We start from the raw sequence: 23466 nt of genomic DNA on the forward strand, positions 1-23466 counted from the left end.
GGCGGAGCAGATTCAATGGGCTGAGTGGCTTAATTCTGCTCCTATGTCTTATGGTGAGAAGCTGGTAAGCAGAAGAGATGGCGAGAATATCCAAGAATAGATCATTCATGTATTTTCAATAAAACAAAGCTACATTAAAATGTGAGGATTCAATATTCTCCTTGTATTGATTTTCATTGCATTAAATCCTTTACTGGTGCTGAAATATAAATAGAAGATATTAAGGATTAAAACCAGAAATATCATGATCTAGGCTGTCAGACACGAGCTATGCTGTCTGTATTGGTATGGCCTGTATAGCCAAGTTCTGCACACGAGTACGGCCTCAACCGGGACCTTGGATTCATGTCGCATTACATTCAACCCCCACCATCTGGCCTGGGGTTGCGAAATCCTACCAATTGTCCTGGCTTGAGACAATTCACACCTCTTTAACCTGGGGTTACCCCTAACTCTGGATCTGTAAAGATTTAATTACCTGCAAATGCTCACATTCAAAGCATTGTCTTGCATCTTTGACTTTGTCTATATATATGTTTCTGGAACATCCCTCTTCATTCACCTGAGGAAGGAGCAGTGCTCTGAAAGCTAATGTTTGAAACAAAACTGTTGGGACTTTAACCTGTTGTAAGACTTCTCACAGTGCTACCCCAGTCCAACACCAGCATCTCCACATCATGTATTGGTGTGTGTGCGCAATGTATCTGTCAGTTGATTATATTACTATAATAAATTCAGTAAGCTCTGCATTTTGCATATTAACAGCCAAACATCAAATCTGTTCTGTTGAGTCCTGGTAGAATGAAAAGTGATTACTTATTTTTTTAAAACCAAATCTACATTATAATCTTGCCCTGCATTCAGTTTCCTATGTGAATGAGTGGATCAGTTTCCAATAAGCAGATAACAATTCCAAAGTGAATCACATTGTTACAGCTGTTGACCTTCACCCAAAATGAATAGATGGTGAAGGGGGCAATTTGGGCATCTTTAGCTATCATACTGCAACCAGTTTAAAAACTCTAGATCCATTATTTACTAGGGAAGTTAAAATCAATTCTGACTGTGGGAATCAACAGATACTACAAGGACATAATTTGCCAGTGAGGTGCCAGATTCCAAGGATTAAAATCTGCAGGTGTTAAAATTAAAGGTCTGTTCGATAGTGTATTATTTGCTATGGCTCCAAGATGTCTGCCGACAGCGGCAGGGAGGGCGAGGGGACTGGTTAGCTTCCATGCCTCGAGAGGAGCCATTAAACAGCAGCGAGGAAGGTGATTGATAGCTACACCCCAGATGTCACTAATTGCAAGACAACATATGTGCCTTTGTAATGATTGGACAGTTTAATGAAGCATACGGACCTTTAATGTGATTGGTTAATTATTCTCATATACTATGCATGATGTAACCTTAATCGATGGTCAGAATTGGACATAGATAACTAGTAACAAATGTTTGTTATATGCTAATTTCTTGTAATCGAATCTCGTATAACTGCCTGTACGATCCTTGAATTTGTACGGTCTGGTGTCCCAGTTTGGAATGCCAATTGCCCTTGCAATAGCTTGTAATAAAAGACTAGTTTTCTTTACTCCAAGAGTCTTTGCCTGGTTTCTCCTGAGTGGAAGAATGAGTACACCAAGGTCAAATAGCTATATTTTTCTCTGCAGCAATGGATAGAAATAAATGCATTCTACTTGTTATGGCCTTGGACTATGCTATCTTGTAACTAGGTATGAAGTGGGAATGATATTCAACAAGTCACAGAGGGCATGGATATACACACGGGAGGTTGGGCGTGATTGTTATCTTGACTGTGTTAAAAAAATCCAGTGCAGGCCTGGAACTCTTGGGGTGTGCCAGGAACAGCAGTTATATGCCAGCAATTTTTTTTTTTTAAAAACTGGGTTATTTCACACTGGAAGCTGCACAGGTAGTATGTCATCTGATCTGCTTCCTTCCACATCCCACCCTCCCCAATATAGGGAGATATGGCTTCCTTCTGTGCTGTACTAGTCTATGATTTTATAAAAAACACCACCTGGTTTGATGTATTATTCAAGCTGAAACCTTTGCAAGTATTAAGTTTTCACAAAAGGGAGAGAGAGAATGAGACTAATGGTTCAAATCTACGAATAAAAACAAAGATTTGTTTCAGTCGACAAGAATTTAAAAATAATTTGCTCAGAAGGTGGTTGTTACAAAATGTAAAAAAACATTTTACACATGCATTTTCCATAGTTGAGCGTTAAAAATCTAACCCGTACCAGGAATAGCCAGATTTCGGAGTGCACTCAGTGCAGCATGTTGTACTGTCACGTTCCCCTCCTCTACATGTCTATCCAGTAAATCTAATAGCTTCTGCACAATTCCGATTTCCACCATGTGAATGCAGTTTCCATCTGGAGTGGGAGAAAAGAAAACATGTTAGCTGCATTAAGGATGTACAATACCGAACCAGCTTTGAGCACAGTATAGGGGTAAAGGTGTTAAAAAGCAGGATACACGATGACAATTGTATTTGTGGTGATGGTCACGGTGAACTGTTTAAAATTATATCTCCCACCAACTGTTGGATATGACATTAATATGTGGTTGCTAGCCAATGTCAGAACTTACATCCAAGTGGAAAAATAAAATGAGGAACAGACATTAGAGGAAAAAGAAACGACGGATTAAAAAGGTAATTAATCAACTATGCAGCATTGCTCATCATGGTTTTCAATTCTACATCAGAAAGATTTTTGGGATTGCTAATTAATATTAATGGTTCATTTTAGGCCATCAATATTAGATTTTTCCCCCCAATTAAGGGGCAATTTAGCGTGGCCAATCCACTTACCCTGCACATTTTTGAGTTGTGGGGGTGAGCACCAAGCAGACATGGGAGAATGTGCAAACTCTAGCCGGGATCGAACCCGGGTCCTCAGCGCCATGAGGCAGCAGTGCGTTGTGCCACCTTCATCAATATTAGATCAACAAATACCACAATCTTCAAGATTAGCAAAGACAAAGAATATCACTTCATATTTACCTCTTATTGGACTGAAATAACCTAAGAAAGGCATAGCAAGAATTTTAGACTTTTTGCCCGCAGAAACTAAATCAATGATCCTGGATGCAGCGATTTCCTGTTGCTGGCAATACATCCTATTGAATATTTCAAATTTGTTACATACAGCTGAAAATAGAATGCTGTTGGACAAAGGGAACGGGAGAAAGCTCATGTCAAATTTTACATAAGGGTTTATAATACTCTTGGATTACTGTGAATTCACAGGCTGCAGTGACGTGCCAGTGAGTGGTTTTGAGGGAAATTTGACCCTAATTGCACAGTACAGTATTAAGGGATTTAAGAATATATCAACAACTTCCTTCTGATTAGTATATGTAGAAAATATTCCAAGTGTGCTATGTAACTAGAGTTAGGCTGTCGATATGACCGAACACTAAATGATTCTGATGATCTGAGGCAGATGATGGGTGAGCTATCGAAAGTGAAGATAATGCACAGAAAATATACTTAAAAGAGCAAAGTGTGCTTGTCCAGACACAATAATAGAACAGGATGCACAGGTGGGGGTGACTGAACGAAAGGTCTAGAATTTAAATTCAATGCAGTGGGTGACACTGATTCAACAAAGACCAACAAGGGTAGGAATGCTGGGTTAGTGCAAATTGCTGCACAACTGGATATTGAAATTACAGTGTTTTCTCAACCAATTTTCTTGGGGCAGGGTGGGGGGGGGGGGGCATGATTATAATTGACACTCAAACCAGACTTTAATCCTAAGAAATCCAGATTTCTCAATCTAAAGCACATTCTACCTACCTACCATGGCTTGAGTAGTTGCTAATTCTGCATTAATTTAGCAATAATCATAAAGAGAGAGTAAGCACTCAAAGGGTTGGAATTCTTGAAAGTTGTTAAGTTGCCAGGGCCAGATGGATTGTTTCCGAGACTACTGAAGGAGGTCAGGGAGGAGATAGCAAACGCTTGGAAGATGATTTTCCAATCCTCACTAGACACAGCGGGGGTACTGGAGAACTGGAGAAATGCAAACGTGGTTCCATTAATAACGTGGTTGGTTCTGCTGCAGGGAGGCGGAGCAAAAAGTGTGGGAATGCAATAGTTATAGGGGATTCAATTGTAAGGGGAATAGATAGGCATTTCTGTGGTCGCAAACACTCCAGGATAGTATGCTGCCTCCCTAGTGCTAGGGTCAAGGATGCTTCGAAGCGGTTGCAGGAGATTCTGGGGACTGGTTCTAGGGGAGGTGGGACCAGTAAAAACTGGGCGGGTTACACCTGGACAGGACCAGGACTGATGTCCTCGGGGGGAGTATTTGCTAGAGTGGTTGGGGAGGGTTTAAACTAAAATGGCAGAGGGATGGGAGCCTATGCAAAGAGTCACAGGAGGAGGAAACAAGGACAAAAACAAAAGACAGAAAGAGGAATAAGAAAAATGAAAGACCGAGAAACCAAGAGCCAGATTCAAATAGGGCCACAGTGAAAAATATTGAGAGCAAGACAAGTAATGTTAAAAAGACAAACCTTTTTTAAAAAATGAATTTAGAATACGAAATTCATTTTTTCCAATTAAGGGGCAATTTAGTGTGACCAACCCACCTAGCCTGCACATCTTTGGGTTGTGGGGGCGAAATCCTCGCAAACACAGGAGAATGTGCAAACTCCACATGGACAGTAACCCGGAGCCGGGATCGAACCTGGACCTTAGCGGCGTGAGGCAGCAGAGCTAACCCACTGCGCCACCGTGCTGCTCAAAAAACAAACTTAAAGGCTTTGTGCCTTAATGTGCAGAGCATCCGCAATAAAGCGCATGAACTAATCACGCAAATAGACGTAAACAGATATAATAATTGATTTATTACAGCACCGAAAGAGGCCCTTTGGCCCATCATGTCTGCACTGTCCATCAAGCACCTGACTACTTTCCAGCACTTGGTCTGTACCTGTAGCCTTGTATGCTATGGCATTTTAAGTGCTCATCTAATACCATTTGAATGTCATGAGAGTTCCCACCTCTACCGTTCTTTTTCAGGCAGAGTTCCAGATTCCCATCACCTTCTGGGTGAATAAGCTTTTCCTCACATCCCATCTAAACCACCTGCCCCTTAAAATCTATGCCCCCTGGTTATTTCCCCCTCCTCTAAGGGGTAAAGTTCTTTCCTATCCACCCTATCTATGCCCCTCAATTTTATTCACCAATCAGGTTCCCCCGAAGGAAAACAATCCCAGCCGATCCAGCCTCGCTTGACAGAAACATAGAAAATAGGAGCAAGGAGGCCCATTTGAGCCTGCTCCACCATTCATTATGATCATCCACCTCAATAAACTAATCTCGCTTCTCCTCCCCCCCTCCCCCGATCTCCTTTGATCCCCTTCATCCCAAGTTCTATAATCTAACTGCTTTTTGAAAACATGCAATGCTTTGGCCTCAACTACTTCCTGTGGTAACAAATTCCACAGGCCCACACACTCTGTGAGGAAATGTCTCCCATCTCTGTCCTAAATGGTCTACCCCGTATCCTCAGACCCTATCTAGTCCTATTAGAAAGATTTCCCCCCCCCTCGCCTCATTCTTCTGAACTCCAGCGAATACAATCGTAACCGATCTCTCTCGTACGTCAGTCCTGCAATCCCAGAAATCAGTCTGGTAAACGTTCGCTTCACTCCCTCGAGAGCAAGAACATCCTAAGGAGACCAAAACTGCTCACAATATTCGAGGTATGGCCTCACCAAGGCCCTATATAATAATTGCAGCAAGATATCCCTGCTCCTGTACTCTAATCCTCTCACCATGAAGGTCAGCATACCATTTGCCTTCTTTACTGCCTGCTGTACCTGCCTACTTATCTTCAGTGACTGATGTACGAAGACACCCAGGTCTTGTTACACATTCCAGTTTCCTAATTTATGGCCATTCAAATAAGTCTGCCTTCTCATTTTTGCTATCAAGTGGATAACTCTGACTCGCTCTACTGTTCAACATCGTAGGGTAGAGGGCTGATGATAAGGTACTTTGTGGGTTCACCTCACCAAGATAATCAGAATTGGTTTGGACGATAGACTATTTTGGAGCAAGAGAATGTTTGTGGGCAGAAAGACAAGCAGGTTATAATCTGCCCCCATCTCTGACAGTGACAAGCAAGATCAAAGAATCTCTCCCTTCCACAAGCTTTTTCTGACATGCTCTGCCTTGCTACAGTATAGATCAACAGCAATTATTAGGCCAAGGATCTGAAACTGAAGATAATTTGCACCCCTTAATGAGTAAATTGGGTGGACAAATTATCAGTTCATCTTCATCAAGCTATTGTTTTCAACAAAAGGCAAGCCTCCATCTGTCAGCCCACCATGCAATTCAGCGTGTACATGTTTTTAATGATGCAGCTGCTATCCTACTTTCATAAGGAGAATTAACCATTACATCGATAAAGAATTGAACCACACAAATGTAATCAATAACCCTTTTTATTCAGCACCATAAGTACTAGCGAATTTTGTTTCTCACCTATTATCGAATATTCATAACCGTTTCTAATATTTAAAGATTTTATGCTTCAACCGTACAATTTATTTCATACCCGATTTGCATCTTTTAAAAATTCTGTTGAATTTGCAGCATAGGAACAGTCTGGCACAAGTCAGCTTTAGGCTCCAAATGAGCAGTCTCCCACTTCCACCTCACCCTATAAACATTTCTTTCTCCCTAATGTACTCGTGCATTTCTTACTGCATTTGCTAGTGATGGCTTGATATTTATGGCCCCTAGATTTGGTCCCAAGCAGCAACATTTCTCTACACTACGAGCACCATCAATAGGGGGATGTTAAAAAAAAAATCTCCAAGTAGACCCTCTCCTCCCTTTACTAAGGAAACTAGCATTCCATTCAATCTTTTTTTTTTTTTAAATATAAATTTAGAGTACCCAATCCATTTTTCCCAATTAAAGAGCAATTTAGCTGGCCAACCCACCTACCCTGCACATCTTTGGGTTGTGGGGGCTAAACCCACGCAAACACGGGAGAATGTGCAAACTCCACATGGAGAGTGACCCGGGGCAGGGATCACACCTGGGACCTCGGCGCCATGAGGCAACAGTGCTAACCCACTGCGCCACCGTGCTGCCCTATTCAATCTTTTCTGATAACTACAAGCCTTTCAGTTCTCTGGGTACAAACAGCAAATAAATGCTACGAAAAAATTATAAACTCACTCAGTGGAGCGTAACTTCTTTTAAAAAAAAAAAAAATTTAAGAGTACCCAATTCTTTTTTCCCCCAATTAAGGGGCAATTTGGCATGGCTAATTCACCTACCCTGCACATCTTTGGGTTGTAGAGGTGAACCCCACGCAGACACGGGGAGAATGTGCAAACTCCACACATAGTGGCCGGGGCTGGGATTGAACCTGGGTCCTTCACTCCGTAGATCACAGTGCTAACCTTTGCGACACCATGCCGCCCCTAGTTGAGCACAACTTCTACAGGTGATGCATTGCAAAGTCATAAGAAAACATTCGCAACCTATCGATATGAAAATGTGAAGATAACAACCGTTTCCAAATACAGCTGAGAATGGGGAAATCAAGAAAAACTTGTCTGCATATTTATATAATCTAGGAGATTTAAAGGAGGATTATGCATTTTAGGTAAAACCCTGAAGGTGAAAAATTGAGCTATTCTGTTAAGATGAGTAGAATGAGAAGACTATTGTTTGCGAACGGCAAGTTTTCAGGAAACTCACCATTTCGTGCAAAGTTTGCAATGGCCAGTGCTCCAGCAAGCTGTAGCTGATGATTATTTGAAGGAAGCCATGACAGCACTTTTTGAAAGACACTGCCTTTACCCGCATCGAACAGCTTCTGCATGGATTCATCTGCAAGAAAGGAGAAACGTCTACATAAATGAAGATAACTTCCATAAAACTAGTATAATTCTGGAATGATATTACACTTTTGGGGTTCCAATGTTTTATGATGGGGGGGGGGTTTGCAAAATGCAGGGTTTTTATTACTGAGCAAAATTTAGGAACAGGAGGAGGCCATTCACCTCAAGATTATTCCACCATTTAATTTGATCATGCCGAACGGTTTACCCTCATTCATCCATATCCCTTAATAATATTATCCGGCACCTGTTCAGGGAGGACTGTACGGGAATTGAACCCACGCTGCTGGCCTTGTTCTGCATTACAAGCCAGCTGTTTAGCCCACTGTGCTTGCCGACCAAAAATCTATCAATCCCAAGATTTATTTTAAATTCGATAGTCTCAACAGCGTTTTGAGAGTTCCAGATTTCTACTAGCTTTGGAGTGAAAAGGTTCTTCCTGACAACACCCAAATGATAGATTTATTAGAATGATTGAAAGTATTCATCGTTCAACTTTTCTTTGTGCTTTTTGGAATTTCAAACAGTGGCTTGGCAGAAATGTTAACCGTTTGTGCGAGGAATTAGGAGTATCAAATTATATGTTTTCACTCTGTATCGCAGAATCTTCAGTCCCAATATTTACTGGGCCTGGTTTTGAAGTAGGGTTTGCAGGGAGGAGTTATGGACCTGAAGGGCTAGACTTTTATAGGCTATTTTGATTGGACAGATTTGGCTGCCTGTTGCTGGGGAAGACGGAAGCCTAGGTTTCATGATGGATGCCTCAATACTATTTAAGCAAGCTATCATTATTTCCCATAATCCCATCCTTGCTACATCTTCTGCTGTCAGTACTGCATTTACTGTTGATTAATAATGGTTATTTTTTTTGTCTCCTTTCCCTCCCCACCTCTACTCCCCAGTGGCTTTAGAAACTTAGCAAATCAAACATGTGGGTAACAATGTACAGATATGGATTGCAATCTCCCAATTACTATTCCACTGATTCAGTCTAAATTCTATCCATGCATTCATCAGAATGTTAATCCAAAAGAAAATATCATTTTTGACCCAACTTCAACTACTGTGTAAAGTTTAAAAGTTGAATTATAAAATTACCACTCGGAGCCATTACTTCGCCACCATTTTGGCTTTACAGTAACACGGCGGCATAGTGGCAAAGTGGGCAGGCCTATAATCACTAATTTTTGTAATTTTGTATTTTATTTCTGCTTTGCTCTAGATTTAAGCCTATAGTGAGTATTAAGTCATTTTGTATTAAGACACTAATCTTAACCCAACTACGATTGTGCTTTTGATTAATTAATCAACAATAATCAGTAATGGCATGTTTTCCCACAGTTTGTTTTTTTCATACCAGCTATCATAGAATCCCTACAGGGCAGGAGGCGGCAATTCGGCCCATCGAGTCTGCACCGATCCTATGCACTGCTGATATTTGGACTGCATCTTAGTTTTCCATTTTTCAAGCTAGAATACTAAAATATGTTTTTTTCTGTTTATCAGAAGCAATTTTTTGTTACTACATTGTGACCCTTGGGACTATAGGCCAAGATGTTGAGTAACCTTATATAGGGTGGTCACCTGAAGCATCGAGGATGAAGTCTGACTGATGGTGTTACAACGTTAGAGAAAAGGCTTGGGAGAGTGGTGCACGTAAATATTGGACTTAAAAAAAACCAATGTTGTATATTTCTTTTAATGGACATGAGACACCGAAGATGGCTGATGAATTCACCATTGGCCACTGACAGGACTGACTGCAGGGAGTCTCTACGGAATGGGGCACCTTCCTGTGCTTCCAGACAACTCAAGGTGCTTGTTTTTAAAAAACACTAAGGTTAATTATCATTTCTGGAAGACAAGGGGACATAACGAGTATCTCATCTCATGGTCCCTGGCTATGATGGCCTATGCAGGCGAGTACATATCAGCCCCTTTAACACACATCTGGGGTTTAAAAGCGCATGTGCTGGCCTGCCTGCCAGGCATTCGTCTGTGACTCTCTCAGTCTGCATACCGGTTTGTCTGTGCGTGCGCTGAGGAACCGCAGCTGGAAGTTACTACACATACCAAGATAATACCAGTGATCCAGGCAGTGTCTGCTGCTGGGAAAAGAATGGAAATCTCTATCGAACTACAGGACACCTGAACCGAAGAATCAACTATTTGTCAGCAGAGGCCAACTAGAAATCAGAGAATTTTACAGTTAGAAGGCCATTCGGCCTATCGTGTCTGCACTGGCCCCCGAAAGAGCTACCTAGTTAGTCCCATTCCCCAGCCTCATCTTTTAGCCCTTTAAATTCATCATTTTCAAATACATATCCAGCTCGCTTATAAAACCTCCTATGGATACCACACATTCCAAACCCCAAAAACTCACTGAATAAAGAAGTTTCTCCTCATCTCACTCCGAGCTCTCTTGCTGACCATCTTGAAATTGTGAACCCAGTCACTGACTTACCAACTAGTGGAAACAGCATACCCTTCTTTACCCTGTCAAAATTGTTCATAATTTTGAACACCTCAATAAGGCCGCCTCTTGATCTTCTCTGCTCCCAGGGGAACAAGCCAATTTCTCTAATCTTTCCTTGTATCTAAAATTCCTCATTCCTGGTATCATTCTAGTAAATCTCCTCTGCACTCGCTCAAGGACTTTAACATCCTTCCTTAAATAAGGTACCCAGTACTGAACACAATGGTCAAAATGTGGTCTGACCAATGATTTGTCGAGGTGTAGCAACACTTTCTTGCTTTTATACATAAACCCAAGAATCTCATAAACCCTCTGAACAACTGTTTCAACTTGCCTGGCCACCGTCAGAGAATTCTACAGAAATTCAGTCCTCACAGCTGCAATGTATCATCTTCTACTCTTTGCAATTCAAGGGATTCCATATAGCTTTTTAATTTATATTTATTTGTAATCCGGATGAATGCAGATGCATTTGTTTTGCTGTTTCTAAAGTCTGCAGGAAGACCGACCTCGAGTGTTCAGGCACCCAGAAAAGACAATAGAACGAGTGGGGACTGGGGTTAAGGAGCAGCTCCGGAGATATTAATGGGCCTAGATAAGGATCAGGCAACACTGGTGGAATTTAAGTCAGACAAAAAGAGGGTGACCTGGAAATCGTAGGTACATTCTTTTGCAGAGTTAAATAGGGACCAGGCAAACTCTCAGACAAGGGGCAGGGAGGGAGGTGCCACATCGAACTGGAGTGACTGGAAATTTAAAGGCCAGCAGTAACAAACAAGGTCCAGGAGGACATTTCTCATTACTTTTATTTAGTAGTTAATAAACTTACTCCATCCCAGGCGGACATGACAAATCGAGCAGTCTTACCTGGATCAATAATTTTTGGGAAACACCAATGGGCTACTTGGGCCAATTTTAAATAAATATTTTCCAAACGGAACACCACAAAAATATTTACAATAGATTCTTAAGGGTATGAGAGAATCTCCTGCACTGTCCCCACCTCCCAACAAAATGATGACATTGATAATAATAATGTCACAAGTAGGCTTAGTTACACTGCAATGAAGTTACTGTAAAAATCCCCTCGTCGCCACATTCCAGCGCCTGTTCGGGTACACCTAGGGAGAATTCAGAGCGTCGAATTTACCTAACAAGCACGTCTTTCAAGACTTGTGGGAGGAAACCCACGCAGACACGGAGAACGTGCAGACTCCGCACAGGTGGTTTCCCAAGCCGGAATCAAACCTGGGACCCTGGCACTTTGAAGCAACAATGCTAACCACTGTGCTACCGTGCCACCCATTTAACTTACTAGGTATTGACAAAGAGCAACTATTGATTAGACACCAATGAAGCAAACTCACCACCCAAAAGCAGCAACACCATGAGATCAGAAGCTGTTTTAAGTTCAGAGACATCATCATCTTTATTGCTGTCCACAGTCTCTTGGACAAGCTCCAGCAGACAGTCGACTAATCCTGCATCAACCAGCTGTAGTTTGATGACATCTGAACCGTAAGACAAATGAAACACATGTCAGCTTATAGCTCTGGGTAGCAGTGATTTCAAATCTCATTTGATAGTTTCTAGACCCTCTTCAGTCTTGGGCCACAGAACCATTTTCAGCTATAAGGATTCTGTCATGATTTGTTTCATAATGTAGAATGGAAAATTATTTGTTAATAACTGAAAATGCAAAGCTTCACTTCAGTATGGTAGCGATCAACCTTTAAGGTTCAGCCACAGCATCGAAGCAAGTGTTAGTGGCAATGGAGACATTACCCCACTGCCATTAATTTCTATCTTTAGGATTCAAAGTTTTTTTTTTAATCCACTTACTAGGGCAATACCACCCACTGCCAGTGTAGCCTTAACAATGGACATGTGGTCTTATTGCAAATTCCCAGGAGAGTCCCTAAGTGTTTCAGCACCTGAAAAAGAGGAAAATGAATAGCTGAATGTCTTTTAACCGAGAGAAATAGAAAGGAGGCATTAGAAAATTTAAGTTGAAATAATTGAGAAATGCGAACATTATTTCAATCAAATGGCCATTACTGAAACTGGCAGATCTCTTAAAATTGCTTCCATTCCACTATATATTTCAATTTTTGGATGAATGCTAAGAGACTGAATGGAAGAGATTTGAAAAAAATGTAAATGTAGTTCTAGTACCTGCTGGCTTTAGAAACCCTGCAGTGTCCATGACATGCACTAGAATGTCAGTCAATAGGAAGTGAAGCAATTATTTTATGATCTCCACTTAGTTTTCAGCAACAGTGATTCGATTGAGATGAAGTTCTAACTACATCTTATTGCTTACTATTTCAACTTTAATCTCCAACTGCCTTCACTTCCATTTAAAACACCTGCCAAACAAATCTCTTCAGCTATTTACTTTGTGCTTTTTCAGATGATTTGATACAGAGCATTTTTATTTGACATTGGTGGTAAGAAACGGGAAATTAATTCGGCAATATTTTGCTGATAGCAGAGAACAGTTTCCCAAGACATGCAAGTAGCGTTTTTTTCCTCCAAGAAAATAATAAATTATGTATTTCTTATTATTAAATTCACTTTAATACTAGTGTGCAACATCTGACTTTTTTCCCCCTTTACCAAACAATGGCAAATTAAGTTCATTGCACCTGCATCAATGCCAGCATGGATTAGTTCAGAGATAATAGAATGATATACAAGGTAGGTCATTTTAACCCATGCAATGTAATCGAAGAAAGAAGTTCTGCTCTTTACCGCAGCCCAATGCAGCATCCAACTGTACTCTACCTGGAAGTATACATTTTCTGATGCATGCCCTAACTTAAGCCTACTTTTTTTTTTTTTACCCGACTCAATTTTTTTTAAGAATGTTTTTTCTCCAGTTCTGTTACCGTCTCCAAGATTACTTCTCCAACATCTATGCCGGCTGAAATGCTCAAACCTCTCAAGTAGTTTCCTCACATCTTTGACACTAGCGATCAGCTTTGTTGTGGTTCAGTGCTGCCTCCAGCTCTTGAATGTCTCTGCCCTGCTTGGCAATCAAACTGGCTGCAGTTTAAGAGACCTGATTTATGCCAAAGCGATCTGATTTTACTGCGGTTATCTCACACTTTCCCTAGTCAATAAATCCAAATATTTAGAAGTTTGTGCTCGTCCTCTGTTCCAAGTCTATTTGCATCTTTTATGGTTACAACCACTTGCCTGACTGCCCTCTTGCTGTCGGGGTGAAAAATTGGAGCTCTAATCCAGGACTTGACACTGGAGTACATACTGATGCGGCGCTGCACTGTTGGAAGGGTTGCTCTTCAGATGAGACATCATTTCTGGCAGGTATAGTTGTTCAGCAGGGGGTTCTCTGGGTATCCTGTGGCCAATATTCTTACTTCAATCTCCAAAAGCTGCTTGAAGAATCTTCCCATGTACAACTGGATTCGCTCACCCAACAATAATTGCATATTATTGCAGGGCTGGTTTAGCACAGTGGGCTAAACAGCTGACGTGTAATGCAGAACAAGACCAGCCGTGCGCGTTCAATTCCCGTACTGGCCTCCCCGAAACACAGGCGCCGGAATGTGGAGACAAGGGGCTTTTCACAGTAACTTCATTGAAGCCTACTTGTGACAATAAGCGATTATTTATTATTATATGGACCATTCATTCAATGTAAAGGATCGGAGAGATAGAAAATCTGAGAAATTATGCCTTTCTTTTCTGATGATCTAACATGGAGCTTTGTGGGGTCAGGTTTGGATGAGAAGCTTGGGTGAAATAATATTTTTCTAAACCCTCCTTTTTAAAAAAAAAAAATGCATTCTCATTCTCATTCTCATTAGCAAGTAGCAAGCCATCCCATGCTGGGATCATTATCTCTATAGTTTTGCATCAATTTTCTCAGATAATTGAAAAATTGCCAACTGATTAACTACAGATTTTTAAAAAAAAAATCCAAATTAGCAAATTTAGGACACTGGTCACATTTTGGTACTAGCTACGGAAGTGTAAGTGAATTTCTTGTTCATTCAGAGGCTTGGGTGAAATTGCACACAATTTGCCGTAAAGAGCCTTAACTGAAGTAGTCAGAACATCAATCAATTGTACTGCAGATTTAACGCAGTCTTTCGTATATGTTTAATCATTTTGCAAAAATTAACTAATTCCCATTGAGGGACTTTAAATGCACTTTAAAGATGTGCATTTATAACAAGTCTTAAATATTTTAAAGCACTTCCTAGTAAGTTACATGACTGAGGTAGGAAAAAGGGGCAGCTACTTTGTACACAGCAAAATCTGAAACACCGATCAGGTGAATGACCAATAAATCTATTGTGGAAGGTAAAACAGACTGCATTTGCTGTGCAATTGCCTGTACATCAGAAAGGCGGAACATAGATCAAATGAAAGGTTTGGCGAACATCTTCATTTAGTTTGCAAACACTGATCTGGCCTTCTTGCAGTTTGTCACGAACAGTCACACAAATTAATATCTGCACTTTTGATCTTTCAGGCTATTCCAACAAAGACCAGCTTTATAATGAAATGAAATGAAAATGAAATGAAAATAGTTTATTGTCACAAGTAGGCTTCAATGAAGTTACTGTGAAAAGCCTAGTCGCCACATTCCGGCGCCTGTTACGGGAAGCTTCAGGAACAATGGGGGACCGGGGGGGGGGGGGGGGGGGGAGGGAGGGAGAAGAGAATTTCCACCCCTGTTCTCAGCGAGAATCCAACCGGAGTCCCAAAATGGTTTTTACAACAGCGTGAATCCCCCCCCCGCCCAAGCCAATGATATAATGGGGTTTCCACCTTGAAACCGGTTGAGATTGTTCCCTCCCCTGTCAATGACATAACATGTCCCATCATGAAAGGTTGGCAACCCCATTCGCATGCATTTACTGTTATCAGCAGGCTTTCCCGCTGTATCAGCTCTCTCCGCCCGCTCCCTCCCCACTCCCTGACATCGCGTTGGCAGGGTTTACAACAGGCCCTGACAAACAGGGATCTGGCACACGGAACCCGCTGGGGGTGCACAGCAAGTACAGCCCTCCCCACCCCCCACCGAGTGGAGTGTGTCATGCCGGGCAGTACCTGTCACTTCCCCCGACATGGTTCTGCCAGGGGTGGGGAGATTCCGTGTCACTGGGGAAGGTCGCTTTTTTCCCCCCAGATTGGTGTCCTTTAAAAAGGGCAGCCCTATTTATCAGAAGTCGAGGTTGCTGGTGGGGTGGGCTCATGCGGCTGCCCCGCCAGCATGACATTGTCAGACCTACCCCATCCATTTCCCCCCCGCTCTTTAGGTGTTGTAATGCAACAAGAAAACCCTGCAAGCAGCTGGTGGGCTACTGCCTGTTGAAAAATTCCACCCTATAACTTTTTTTGTCCAATGCTCCAACACCCTTTGCCCTGAACACAGATTTTAGAAACTTCAGACCATGGCTCTATTTTCTCCACAGATGCAGGTTCTCGTGATGTAAAGTCATACACAATAGATGTTCGCTTGGCCCACTGTGCCCGTACTGGCTCTTTGAAACAACTATTCAGTAAGTCCCCCTGATCTGTTCTTTCCTCAATCGTTCAGCAATTTCACTCCACTTGAAGTATTATCAGATGTCTGGAAGACAGAAGGCATTGTTTTTGGTCCCCATCTCAAACTCTGTTCCCAGGGCGGCATGGTGGCATAGTGGTTTGCACTGCTGCCTCACGGCGTTGAAGACCCGGGTTCGATCCCGGCCCCGGATCACTGTCTGTGTGGAGTTTGCACATCCTCCCCATGTCTGCGTGGGTTTCACCCCCACAATCCAACGATGGGTAGGTGGATAGGCCACACTAAATTGTCCCTACATTGAAAAAAAAGAATTGGGTACTTTAAATTTAAAAAAACTCTGTTCCCTCATTACCAATTTCATCACACTCCCTGGCAAATGTGCAAAACGGAGCTACACTGTTTATTATATATAATCAGTGAGTTTCCTACCACACATCATCACTAAGGCTGCCTATTTCCACATATGTAAGATTGCCTGGCTTCCATCTTGTCCAGTTTATCCATGGCTGAAGTTCTAATCCATACCTGCTACTTCTACATTGGATATTTCTATTGAATTCCTGGCCAGTCTCCCACATTCCATCTATCACAAACAGGAAGCTGTTCAAAGCTCTTGCTGCATGTACCCAAACTCCACAAAAAAAGGTCAAATCTAATCCGGCCTATGACCATCTCATCAGCTTCCTCTCGATTATCTGGAAAGTGATGGAAGGGGCCATCGCCAGTGCTATCAAGTGGCACTGGCATAGCAATAATCTGTTCATGCACGTGCAGTTTATCTTCTAACAGGGCCAATCAGCTCTGGACCTCCTTACGGCCTTGGTTCAAACAGACAAACGAGCTGAATTCCATTTCCCTGACTGAAGTTTATTTCTCAGGCTACAGCTTTAATGAAATGTTGCAACCCGTCCTTTCTCTTTACATCGGCTGAATGAAGGTACTATTTCCATTTTTTGCTGTTGTAATTTCTAACCTAGGCAGTTCTGGTTAAGGGAGGAAACTGGTGGGAAGTGAATTCTGTCTTCTGGACAACTGGTGCAATGGAACGTTTAGCATCCAAGTGAACCCCTGAAGCTTATGAGGCAAACAAACCAACTACTTGTGACTCCTGCAATAAATCAGGTCAGTCAGCGTGGTTGATTATCAACCATTTCATTTGTTGAACAATTTTAATGATGTACAAGTTGTTTTATTCTTTCTAGTATGACACAGGTAGTTTTCTAAAGAAAACAGCACGGTTTTTCAAATCTAAGGTGCCATCCCCTCCCTTCCAACCAGATAGCCCAGTAGGTAACATCCCTACCTCTGAGCAAGCTCTAGGTTCGAGTCCTACTCCAAGCTGCGATCATAATACGGCCAAGCAAGTGGAGTATTAACGTGAAAATCTTTGCAACACATGCCGATTGCAGGCAGAGAGCGGGAGAGATTCCTGGTCAGTCATCTGATGGAAAGAAGGCTGGATCCTCTACCATTACTATCCATAGCTCCAGATTACAACAAGTTTTACTCCAAGTGAACTGTAACACCACCATGTGCAAATTCTTATTTATTTCAGAAGGATCTTCCAAACGTGCATCTTTCTGGTTGGGGAACCATTCGTTTTTTAAAAATCTGATCATAAAAATCATGCGACAAGACCGAGGATGCCCATTGAATTTTATTAAACTCTCAAGTCATTCCGTGGCTAACACATACGGCCCATGCTACCAGGAAAGTCCTAGCTTTGAACTCTGGTTAGGAGTTAGCTGATTTAAATGAATATACAAAATATTTACATTTACGATGATGTTCTAGTTACAAATGCTCATCTTGGTCACAAGTTTGACTTTTTACAATGGCACCAAGAATCACAATTAAGTGGGGCAAATAGAAACCAAGTCCTGAGCCGACCCTTAAAGACAGATGAGAATATGGTTTACCATTACATTAGGTAGAGAAGCTCTAAAGGATTGTATAGGCTGAGAGAGATTATCACAAACAGCAACGTACTTGAACCAACAAATCTCAAGTTTCAGCAGTCAACCTTAGATGCCAATCACCTGGAAGGTCGTTTGTTTTTGAGGATACTTCTCAGTTTAGATAAATCAGTTTAACAAATTAGCAAAAAACAAAATGTTGAACTATGATTTAACCTGAGAAATTCCAAACAAACCGAAAGAATGTACATAATTTTTGTACATGCAAATGATACGTAGTAGTTGAGTCGGAAACATTAGGGACCTTCAAGCAGCTATTGGATAGGTACATGGATTACGGTTAAATGATATAGTGTAGATTTATTTGTTCTCAAGGGCAGCACGGTAGCATTGTGGATAGCACAATTGCTTCACAGCTCCAGGGTCCCAGGTTCGATTCCGGCTTGGGTCACTGACTGTGCGGAGTCTGCACGTCCTCCCCGTGTCTGCGTGGGTTTCCTCCGGGTGCTCCGGTTTCCTCCCACAATCCAAAGATGTGCAGGTTAGGTGAATTGGCCAATGATAAATTGCCCTTAATGTCCAAATTGCCCTTGGTGTTGGGTGAAGGTGTTGAGTTTGGGTAGGGTGCTCTTTCCAAGAGCCGGTGCAGACTCAAAGGGCCGAATGGCCTCCTTCTGCACTGTAAATTCAATGATAATCTATGATTAATCTAGGACAAAGGTTCGGCACAACATCGTGGGCCGAAGGGCCTGTTCTGTGCTGTATTTTCTATGTTCTATGTTCTATGATACGCAGTCATTAACAAGCATTTGACTAATACACTTTAACATCATGGTTCGGTCAAGACTTGGGGTGGGATTTTCATCCTGGCATCTAACATCGATACGAGTATTTTGCATAAGGTACATAACAATGGAAGTATTCAGAGTTGTGAGAAGTGGGTCGCCACGGTGACTGGAAAAATTTGATAATCAGACTGACACTGGGACTTAACAGCACAAAGCTAATATGTTACAATTAGCAACACCACAGTATTACCTGTCTAATTATGATTAAGCAACTTGAAAATAAGTGAATGGGTCTTTTAAAACAATGGGCCATCGATAATGTTCTCTTATTAATTAAAATAATACGCACCATGTTCTGCCAATGGAGCCAAGACTTCAAATATCATCTCTTTCTTCTCGTGTTCAGTTTGCTTTTTGAAGAGCTTTACAAGTTCATCCGCAATCTGAGTTGATGCAAACTGCTCTTTGCTGGACTCTTTATTAAATTCAAATTTACAAATATATTAAAACAAAAGGCAATTAAAAATGAACAAACATACATTAAAAAGGGAAGACCATCCTTTAATATGGTCTTTCACATTAGTTATGTAGTGGTTACTTTTCTTGTCCTGCATTGAAAATAAATATGACGAAAGTCTTAAATTACTTGCTACTGGCTGGATGTAAAACATCTACAAAATACTACAAAACAGACGTTTTCAGAAGTCACAAATTTGTTAGGTCTCTTGATGTATCCTAGCTTACCTATCTCTGCTAGGTTACCGAATGCAACCAAGCACATTTCTGTCAGTGCTGTATGTTGAGAATGTATTCCCAATAACTGAACCAGAGTAGGAATGACCCCCATATTTATCAACTGGGCTTGTAGGGCATCTGTAAAGTAATAATTTGAAAAAACAATATCAAGTTGACATTTAATTCTTAAAGTCCAAAACACAAAATCTATCATATGACATTATAAACAAACAGTTAGAAAAGAAAAAGATTGCAAAACATATACCGTCTGAAAGAAATGGACTGAAAGGAGAGAGATTAAGTTGCTTGGAATGATTAAAGACTTGATGAATTTGAACCACTAAACCATGCTGGCTTTAACAGCCCTAATATATTGGGAGAGTTTGTAAATGTATGTTCTGAACCACAATGGATGATACAAAGTTGAAGAGTTTGTTTATTCGAAGTGAAGGTAAATCTACAAATACAATAATAAATGATGCAACCCATTTCCTCCATGTTACTTTCTGGGAGAGCCATCGACATCGGAGGGCCAATTTTAAAATTATTTGAAGCATCACCATTTATTTTTTAAAATCACACTGACATAAGGCAACAACTTATTAAAATATAAAAGGGAACTTGTGTCAAGGCACTACAGGTGAAGTGTTCCTGTGAGGGAAGAAATCGCCAATTCCCAATAATCGCAATCTATCGCCCCTCTCCTAGAAAGCGGTGCATACTTGCATGCAAGCGTAAACAGGGTTAGGTTAAACTTTGGCATTCAAGTAGTCTGTTAAAACCTATGGTCAAGTAACGGTCACTATCAGTGAATGTGGAATGGAACCTCGTCAAGAGTCACAAACTTCAGAAGACAAGTACACAGGATGATGTAATTTCCCAAATTTGTTCCAAGTCCTGTTGCAGGATATTGCATGCCTATAGCATTTATTGTGCCAGTGGACTTGGTAACAAATTGTTGGGGGGAAAAAATAAAACTTTTACATCTTAAATGGAAAATGCAACAAACCATACCATGAAACTGGTCACGCAACTGGATATAGCACAGGTTTTATGATTTGTTAGCCTGGCTGTGTAATTTGATATGCCTCTTATTTTGCTAACTAACATCTATGTCCAAACTCCTTAGGCGAGAATAATTTAGTACAAGCTATGAAAACAGCTCCAAGCTATTTTGAAATCAATTTCACTTTATATTAGTTAGAAACAGGCATTTACAATGGTTATAAGCAAACACACTGCGCATTAGTTTCACATTTTCTCATTCTCAGTATTTATAATCGTGCTGGCATTATTTATATTGTAGGGCATCTGTGTTTGCTTGATCTCTCATGTACATAAACCAAATTTTATGCTATAACATCCACAGTAGTAATATCGGTCACCACATTTATATTCAGTATTTACCATTACTAACAGGCAGCTTTAGATATCAACCACACTACATAGTATTCCTGAGTGCAAAAGGATGGTAGACAGGTGAAGCGGAGTTTCAAGTCAGCCATCTTTTATACTTACACAAGTCAGTATGAATGCGTCCTTAGGCCAAAGTCAGTGCAACTATAAAAGGTTTCAAATAAGTAGCAAGGACAATAAGATACCATTTATACTGGTCACGTCACATTGCACTGTCTTAGTGACATAACATGGTTATAGGACTAAATTAAAAACACCCAAGATATGGGTTTCTGACATTTGTTTTGAAGATCTTTAACCTGGAGGCCATAACAATGCTACTACTATGGACTAAATGGAAACTCTTAATTGATTTAGTTAAATAAATCATTGATTTTGTTGATGTGCTACTTGCAATTGTTACTGAACAAAATAGAATAAATCTCAGAATAAATGAATGCAGAGGAATAGTTAGCTGTACATTTGAATGAAAATGCGACCAAACTTTAATGGCAAACTACAGTAACTGTTTGAAAATTAGATTTATAAAAATAGCTTTATAACATCTTGGTCAATTAATTCTGGAATAGTAATACATTTTATGGTTAATTGTTTCAGAGGTTTAAAGTAATTTTGAATGAATATATTAGCATGGAAATTCTCTATAGTGTTTTAACTAAGGTGTCTAACTATTTTAAGTGGCTCACATTTTTGCTAAAACAGTGAACAGAGGAATTTCCTAAACACACATTAAAGTAATCAAGGTCACTTTGCCAGATTTCAAATAAGGGAATGAGTGAAAAGTTAATTGTTACATTGGGGGAAATGTGCGGGATAACAGGGCAGGGTTCTGGATGAAATGGTGCATGTGCAGCTGCAGGAGATGCTGCAAAAATGTAAATGCCCACAAAGATATACTCCCTCAAGCATTATCAAATAAGTCAAAATTCTGGAACTGCAAACAGAGTTTTGAATGCATAAACTTTCTCCTGGTTGCAGCCAGGCAATGTTAGTGCCTATGAATTGATAACATAGCTACTAGGCAGAGGTTGCCGACTACAATGTAACTGCAGCCACGAACAAGACTGAAAGGTCAAGGTCTAATTACTGAGCCAAGATCGGAGAGATTAACTGCTTTTTGAATAAATTTAAGTACCCAATTAATTTTTTCCAATTAAGGGGCAATTTAGCATGTTCAATCCACCTACCCTGCACATCTTTGGGTTGTGGGGCGAAACCCACGCAAACACGGGGACAATGTGAAAACTCCACATGGACAGTGACCCAGAGCCGGGATTGAACCTGGGACCTCGGCGCCATGAGGCAGCAATGCTAATCACCGCGCCACCATGCTGCCCTTAACTGTTTTAATAGTCCCTACAAAGATCTCAATTTCAAGCCAAGAACAAAAAGTAGAAATAATGTAAAATTTGAGTAACAAGAGGAAAAAAATAATATTTGCATTTTTCTTGAATATTTGTTTAAATTATCCAATTATTACAGGTCCAAGAGCCTACATAAATTAGAATCGAGAATATTCTGATGTCAGAGTTTAATATACAATGGGATATTTACAAAGTAATATGGTCTTAAAAACAAATAGATTTCTCATGTTAAACAAACAGAATTCGAATCACTCAGCATAGATTCCCACAGCCATTAGGGTGATAGAAACTCTGTCCATCTGGCACATTTATTACACTTTGAAGAATCTCAAATTCAACACTCGTCACATATGCAACAATTATTTAAGACAGGAAACCCACCAAAGAAATAGCATATTTTTTTTATAGTATTCAAGCAATGCTGGCAAGGACAGCATTTATTGCCCATTCCCAAGTGCCTTTGAGGTGGTAGCAAGCTGTCTTCTTGAACTCACTGCAGTTCATCTGGCATAGGTATTGAAAGTCTGTTCCAGACATATAGTCCAGCAGTGAAAGAACTGTGAACAGTTTCACACCACAATGCTTTGTGGCTTGGAGTGGAATTTGCAGCTGGTGGTGGTCCCATGAGTTTGCTGCCCTTGTCCTTGGTGGTAGAAGTCGCAGTTTGGAAGGTGATGTCAAAGGAGCCTTGACAAGCTACCGCAGTGCAGCTTACAGATGCCACGCACTGCTGTCACTGTGTGCCAGTGGTGGAGGAAGAGAATGTTTAAAGTGGTCAGTGGGGTATTGATCAAGCAGGTTGCTTTACCCTGGATGGGGTTAACCTCGAGTTGTTGGTGCAGCTGCACACATCCAGGCAGGTGATGATAAAATAAAGGGAAGCAGATTTAGGACTGAGTTGAGGAGGAACTCCTTCACCCAAAGGGTCGTGAATCTGTGAATTCCCTGCCCAGTGAAACAGTTGAGGCTACCTCATTAAGGCAAAGGGAGATAGGTTTTTGAACAGTAAAGGAATAAAAGGTTACGGTGAGCGGGCAGGTAAGTGGAGCCGAGTCCACAAAAAGATCGGCCATGATCTTATTGAATGGCGGGGCAGGCTTGAGGGGCCAGATGGCCTACTCCTGCTCCGATGAATATCCCATCGGACGCCTGGCTTGTGCCATTTAGATGGTGGACAGGTTTTGGGGAGTCAGAGGTTGAGTCACTCACTGTAGAACTCCCAGCCTTGGACCCGCTTTTGTAGCCACAATATTTATATGGCTGATCGAGTTAAGTTTGATCAATGGTAACCACCGGGATGTGGATGATGGGGGTT

At 41.1% G+C, this 23466-nt stretch overlaps 1 protein-coding gene across 4 annotated transcripts in view; it reads right to left on the reverse strand.

Annotated features, from left to right (window-relative positions):
- Positions 1 to 23466, reverse strand: part of rap1gds1 (RAP1, GTP-GDP dissociation stimulator 1) — a 108164-nt gene that overhangs the window by 18819 nt on the left and 65879 nt on the right. For all 4 annotated transcript variants that reach the window (XR_011940078.1, XM_072495290.1, XM_072495289.1 and 1 more), the window contains 5 exons: positions 19381 to 19509; positions 18986 to 19111; positions 11758 to 11901; positions 7772 to 7903; positions 2271 to 2405 (listed from right to left, as the gene is read on the reverse strand). Coding sequence is in view for 3 of the 4 variants with exons in the window: in XM_072495290.1 (XP_072351391.1) it covers positions 2271 to 2405; positions 7772 to 7903; positions 11758 to 11901; positions 18986 to 19111; positions 19381 to 19509 (666 nt within the window). In the remaining variant the exon portion in view is untranslated. The remainder of the gene's footprint in view (positions 1 to 2270; positions 2406 to 7771; positions 7904 to 11757; positions 11902 to 18985; positions 19112 to 19380; positions 19510 to 23466) is intronic.

This window comes from Scyliorhinus torazame, chromosome 3 (assembly GCF_047496885.1).
Source record: "Scyliorhinus torazame isolate Kashiwa2021f chromosome 3, sScyTor2.1, whole genome shotgun sequence".
Taxonomy (NCBI): domain Eukaryota; kingdom Metazoa; phylum Chordata; class Chondrichthyes; order Carcharhiniformes; family Scyliorhinidae; genus Scyliorhinus; species Scyliorhinus torazame.